The sequence below is a fragment of the Nanorana parkeri genome, unplaced genomic scaffold (genome assembly GCF_000935625.1).
Source record: "Nanorana parkeri isolate BGI_ZX_2015 unplaced genomic scaffold, ASM93562v1 scaffold2379, whole genome shotgun sequence".
Classification (NCBI taxonomy): Eukaryota; Metazoa; Chordata; class Amphibia; order Anura; family Dicroglossidae; genus Nanorana; species Nanorana parkeri.
In genome coordinates, this window is record NW_017308647.1 from 122027 (window position 1) to 122592 (window position 566).

Here is a 566-nt window from a genome sequence, read left to right on the forward strand (position 1 = left end):
GGTGATATAAGGATGACGGGAAAGTCCGTACAGCTCGGTAGGCGGCAGACACACTTCCGGGTTCCGTTTTGTCATCCTCATCCTCGGTGCTGTTGGAGTCGCTCGGTCCCGGTGATGGGAGTCCGCTCCACATTTCTAGCCCCGCCCCCCGTTTCTATGGAGAAGCGGAAGTGTTGGCGCGGCTCTATAATTCCTCCCCTCCGGTGACGTCACTGCTCAGCGCCGAGCGGACTGTGTGTGGGGAAGTTAGAGGATAAGTTTGGCAAGGAGGACACAAATGTCTGTCCGTACCATTATCCCCGTCCTCTGTGTTCCCTGTACATGGAGGTCATCCTGAGACTGAGATGAAGGGAGTGTGCTTTGACCTATGAGGGGGCCCCCTATTGTAGGTTGTTGCAAAGTTTGCCTCACTTCCTGTTTGGGGAAGCTATTTTCAGCGGACAGGAAGTGAGGGCAAATCTTTGTCAGGGGCCTGACCTCCCCCAACCCCCTCATAAAATGGCGGGTGTGATTAATCTCATTTGTATTTTTAAGGACCCCAAGGTGTTCCCAGGTTCTTCTCCAGT

The 566-nt window shown here is 53.9% G+C and overlaps 1 protein-coding gene across 1 annotated transcript in view; it reads right to left on the bottom strand.

Moving 5' to 3' along the window:
• Nucleotides 1-192, bottom strand: part of FAM204A (family with sequence similarity 204 member A) — a 33779-nt gene extending 33587 nt beyond the window's left edge. Inside the window, exon 1 of the mRNA XM_018573438.1 lies at nt 32-192. Within this exon, the coding sequence (XP_018428940.1) occupies nt 32-133 (102 nt within the window). The 5' untranslated portion in view covers nt 134-192. The remainder of the gene's footprint in view (nt 1-31) is intronic.
• Nucleotides 193-566: the final 374 nt, after the last annotated feature.